At 44.0% G+C, this 5,230-nt stretch overlaps 1 protein-coding gene across 2 annotated transcripts; it reads right to left on the bottom strand.

Moving 5' to 3' along the window:
• Positions 1 to 588: 588 nt before the first annotated feature.
• Positions 589 to 4,014, bottom strand: LOC118513346 (endocuticle structural glycoprotein SgAbd-1-like). Of its 2 annotated transcripts, none has more exons than XM_036058975.1 (5): positions 3,803 to 4,014; positions 3,429 to 3,725; positions 2,080 to 2,320; positions 1,709 to 1,992; positions 589 to 861 (listed from the first exon to the last, which is right to left on the bottom strand). In XM_036058975.1, exons 1-4 carry the CDS (start codon positions 3,821 to 3,823, stop codon positions 1,802 to 1,804), a joined length of 750 nt encoding a protein of 249 aa, XP_035914868.1. In that variant the 5' UTR covers positions 3,824 to 4,014; the 3' UTR covers positions 589 to 861; positions 1,709 to 1,801. The 2 variants fall into 2 exon arrangements, with proteins under 2 accessions (XP_035914868.1, XP_035914867.1); XM_036058974.1 differs by having other exon boundaries at positions 3,429 to 3,728; positions 3,803 to 4,012.
• Between the last annotated feature and the right edge of the window lie 1,216 nt (positions 4,015 to 5,230).

Here is a 5,230-nt window from a genome sequence, read left to right as displayed (position 1 = left end):
CATTTGCACCTTTTGAAAACCGAATTATAGCTTTACACTTGATTCAACAGATTATTTTCAGATGCAAAATTCAACTTTTATAATTGTTTGTATGCTTTTACCATCATGTTTTGTTTCAACGGTATTTATTGCATCGACTCTTTTCAATTCAGTATTTTCTTCTGATTATATTAATTTTCTTGCAATATTTCTGTATTGTGCATTTATTAGCATACTCGTGTATGCGCTTTACTTATAATGTTGCTTCATAATATTATTTGAATTTTGACAAACTGTGTCATCCTTTGTATTTGATACTACGACCAAATGAAGACTGTCACTTTGAATCTATGCACATTCGGTTTATTTAGAATACTAAAAAACATACATAATCGCTTAATGTCATCATCACTTCTCAATAGAATGTTCTATGCCGATTTATATTCATTGCTTTTTCATTAGTAATGAGGCCAGACCGTTCCACTGGAATAAAAAAAATGTGATTGAAGCTTTCAAGTTTTAGTGGATGAATTATCACTTACTTTAAATTTTTAAAATCAAGGGCTTAGAAAACTAGGATAAAACGATGGAAAAACAAACAAACAAAAATGATTTGCAAGAAGCATCGTTCTTTATTTGCTTTCGATACAACAGGCTACAATCTATGTACAAACAACATTAAAAAAAAATAAACACACAGAGTTAATTCCGGTAGTCGTTGCAGCACAATCGGAGTCAAACACCCGCCGAGGCCGAAGATCGCTGAGCTAGTTGTACTAATTTTGTATGTGTGTGGGAAGGGGGTTCCTGTAGTCATCCTGCGAGCAGCATCCATGCCTATTATTTCGGTTGATGAAAACTGATCTAATATGCGTTTAATTTCTTCGGGGGAAAGAAAAAAAAAGGAAGAGAAACAGGTAGAGTAAATCATTATCGTTTAAAAAGAAACAAATTGTGCCTATGAAAAGATCGACCCGACAGCCATCATTCTCATTCCTACTAGCGCCTTCCCATCGAGCGCTAATGTGTGTAAAGCAATTACAACGTGTCAAACATGCTTGTCGTATGTCGGGTCGAGAAGTAACATAAGCCCGGGGCACCCTCAACTTGCGATCACCATCGCCAATTTATCTGTTTGTATGCTGAACAAACAAACGGCCGCATACATTGTTTCCTAATCAATCGTGTGGTGTTGATGATGATGATGATGAGGTTTTCGCTTGTAACACTGCAAGATGACGAGCAAGAGCTTGCAGTGTTGTTTCCCCCGTTTTCGGAAAACGAGCCCCAAATCAATTTGCATATTAATTGCGCATTTCAGCGATACCGATGCTGGTGCACGGTGAGCTGGCGACGGATGACAGTGGAAAGAGATTTACAACCGTACGCTGGGTTGGCGTATCACATCGAACGTATCGTGTAGTTTACGACTGAATGGACAGATTGCATCCTCTAATGGGTATCAGGGAGAGATGCAAACGTGAGGGGGGGACGAGAGAACGGATGTGTCTGTTTCGTGTGTGAGGTTTGCCGAGCGATCGTTACTGGCAGTTCCCTTCTGCCGATGCCGATCGGAACATGCGCGACGCTATGCGTGGAATCTCCATTGTTATTTAAACAGCGCCTCGGAGAATCCATCCGGACCCTCTTCCGGTGGAATGTGGCAACGGTTTGGGATGAGGGTCGAAACGTTTAACCTAGTGCTGTAGCAACATATGTGATGTCGTACCTGTACATGCTGAGTACGATCGAGGCCCCACACCAAAGGATGGTATGGGATCAGTCACTGGAGAGGGGGTATTAAACTAGCCATCGCCTTAGTTTAACCGTATCGGTTGTAGTTGTGTCCGCTGGCCGAAGGCACGTGACCGGTCTGATGGAAACGGGGCTGGTTGTAGGCGGCGTTGAACTGGGGCGAAACCGGTTGCGTCTGTGCAATCAGGGCGAGCGATTTTTGGATCGCCTCCGGGATCGGTGGCGGTGTCGGCAGATGGGCACCCTCGGCACGGAAACCTTGCGAAACCGAAGGAAAGCGAAAGTTGACCATTAGTGAGAATGTGGTATGATGGCCTTCCGGCGCCTGGAAAAGGATGATCGTACCGTTCTCATCGGCAATGTAGGTCACCGTAATCAGCTGGCCCTCGGGTGACGTGTACGAGTACGAACCCTGCACGGACTGTGCCTCGAGATCCTTGCGGCCGGCATTCTTCAGGTATCCCTGGGCCTGCTGCTGCTGTCCGTCGCCGGTCGTGTACGCGTACGAGTAGCTGCCATCGTACGAAACATCGTTGCTGTACGAGGTGATCGGTACGAACGGACGGATCGCGTTCGGGAAGGGTTGCTGGGAGAGAAAGGTACAACGGCAAGGGACGCGATGAAATGTCAAACGTTCAAATTAGATTCACGCGTGTTTAGGAGCAAAATGTCTTATTGAATGCATCGGGAAAGGGAAAGTTTGGTGAGGTAACCCAGTTGACCGGACATTGAAACCCATTATTCCATACCACCAACGCAAGGACTTTCTTCTTCTTCCTCTTCTTCTTCTTTGACGCTTCAACCTCCAAAGGCTCGCCTGTGACTTGATTGAGACCGAACAATCCCATAAAAAAGTTGAGTAAGCCATTATAAGGTTGACATGACCGAAAAGTTCATGACCCAAAAACTTCATTTAACTTAATCAAAAATTTAACAGTAAATTATCTGTCCTCAAAAGTTCCCTATATTTGTACCCTTTTAAGCGTGAGACATTTAAAAAAAGATATAAAAAAAATTTTGCAAGCGCTAAGTCATCAAAAATGCTCTCCTAAGACTATTGTTAATAAGAATTTCAACTGCGTTAAGCTGTTTCAGGCCTCAGATCTGCCACAGTCTGGTACCAGTCTTTTTCACTGGAGTTCTGGGCATTAAACTCGACTTTCATCGTCTTTTCAGTAATGGATAGCAGCAATAGCATGCCAAGCCTCTTGAGCTTGTTGTTACAAAGTGGAAGAATGTGTCCTTATTCCATTAAATTTAATATGTTTCATATTTTAAAATTTCAATTCAATGAACTCTCACACGTTTGGTGTGTTCAAAAAAAACATTGGTGTGATTGTTTAAAAAATCGTAAAAATCCCAACTTATATTGCAACGGACTTTCTTCTTCTTCCTTGGAACTACAACCTCGGAAAGGTCTCGTCCTGAGATTTCTCCAGAAACGGATCAACCTAGGAGCGGAAGAAGCGGTCGCTTGGGGCTTCGTCAGTTAGAAGGGCCTAATCGACCACCACTGCATTTCTACCTTCCTGTGACTTTATTTTACCCATAGCTGGATAGCCAGTCCTGCGCACAGGGATTCGAACTCTGGTCCTGCCGCAGCTATCACCTCGGCAATTAGACCGTACCAACAGACTTTCTATAGCTTGTAAAATAATCAATGCCATGCAGGAACCAATTATTACATTACTCACCTGCAATCGTTGACTGTACTGGGTCGGATTATGCGGCGGTAGCAGCGGTGCCCGCAGAGCTTGCGGCTGACGCTGGTGTGCGAAGTGTTGCTGGGACTGATGCTGTTGCTGTTGCTGCTGCTGATGCTGCTGGTGCTGCTGTTGGTGCTGCTGCTGGTACTGCTGGTGCTGGTTCGTTAACCGATGGCCAACGGACGTGTTGCGCACACCCGTGTTCTTGTTGTAGCTATTGTGCGTATACTGATTCTGGGGTTTAGCCGTAACACCGCACGCCACGATCACAAGCACCAGTGCAAACTTCTAGAACAAAACAAAGCGAATGCGTGGTTGCAGATAAGCGCGGCCCTATTCTTGATCCTTTCAAACACATTTACCGTAAAGCTGAAGCTAGTCATTTTGAGGTACAATGCTTTAAAATCTTAAACGGTGTATTAAGTAAAAACGAGCCTAAACACTACTAAACGCGACAAACTACTGCTTCCAAACCGACTATTCCCACCATTCAGCGAAAGATCAAGCTAATCTGCACGGAGCGAACCGATCGATAATCTGCACTATCCAAACACCGACACCAAACTATCATCGGTGTTGCCGTTGGCAATTTTATTTATACAACAACCGCCTGTGCCACCTTCCAAACGGACCGTTCCGTTGCTGGGGAAGACAGACAGGTGTACGGTCACCACCCCCGAAAAAAAGTGAGTCAAATAAATAAAGCAACAAGGGAAGAAAAAAAAACAAGCTGGGCAACATTACACGAAAATGCGGTCCACTAATCACAATACCCCTTCGCCGATCGGAACGCACAGGTGCGGTGCCGGCTACGAGTAGAACGGCCCATTGGGTTGAGATGCACGATGAGCGAGAGCCGAGAACAATCAGAATGATAGCGTAAGATCGCGAGACGGCGATAGGTGCGATCGTGAAAGGAAAAGCGAGATTCCCAAAACACGCAAAAAAAACCGAGAAAAACGTCAAAACTTCCCCCACCGTCAATTCGGACGTAGAACGCATTGTGCGGGTTGTGCTGGGCTGGGAATGGGGCACCCATCACCTAAGGGTTGGCAATGGGCGGTAAGTTTGAATGTCATTACGATCGGTCTCCGTCACTTAGCAAGCCTTTTCCATTCATGTTGAGATTAATGAATTTGCACCTCGTAGAAGAGATGGGATGGGTAAGGCACGGCAAACAAACAAGCAAAAAAACTAAACCGAACCATACAGTGTGGTATAAAAGTTATGCGCATGGGCTAAGGGTTTAAAAAACTAAGCGTTATCGAATTAGTTCAAACAATTTAAAGTATTCAAATACGGGTTTGCAGCACTTGAGCAAAGATTCATCAAATTATAACTAAATAATGGAATAGCATACCGATGCCTTGTGATTGGAATCTTGGCATTATCTACTCCCAGGAGGAAGCTTAGTAAGAGTGCCTCAACAACAAGGTGCTTTTGTATTTTTTATTCAAGCAGGACGGCCTGGCCGTATTGCTGACAAAAAGGTGTTAAACCTACAAGGTTTTCTTCTTGATACTGCAAGATCATCCAAGAAATTAATTGAAACTATTAAAGAGTACTTTTCGTTTATATCTCAGAGACCTCGTTCGCCTCTTCGTATTAAAGAGGACTCTAAACAGAACAAAAACAACCACGGACAAGATGTTCACCATTCGACAAATCTTGAAAATGATGGTGGTGTCGCCGCTGCACTCTTACCAAGTTCTAATTCAATTTAAAGAAGAATCTGACAGCATAGCCAGAATATAACTATACGATACATCGAGCTCACTTGGCATCTCGGT

This window comes from Anopheles stephensi, chromosome 3 (assembly GCF_013141755.1).
Source record: "Anopheles stephensi strain Indian chromosome 3, UCI_ANSTEP_V1.0, whole genome shotgun sequence".
NCBI lineage: Eukaryota > Metazoa > Arthropoda > Insecta > Diptera > Culicidae > Anopheles > Anopheles stephensi.
Note: the sequence above shows the minus strand (reverse complement) of the source record. Positions and strands in the feature narration are given on the sequence as shown.

Coding starts and splice junctions, on each gene's coding strand:
- LOC118513346 (XM_036058974.1), bottom strand. CDS start 3,823: ATGACTAGCTTCAGCTTTACG. Junction 2,321..3,428: donor AGTACAGTCAACGATTGCAG/GTGAGTAATGTA, acceptor TTTCTCTCCCAG/CAACCCTTCCCGAACGCGAT. Junction 1,993..2,079: donor CTACATTGCCGATGAGAACG/GTACGATCATCC, acceptor CGGTTTCGCAAG/GTTTCCGTGCCGAGGGTGCC.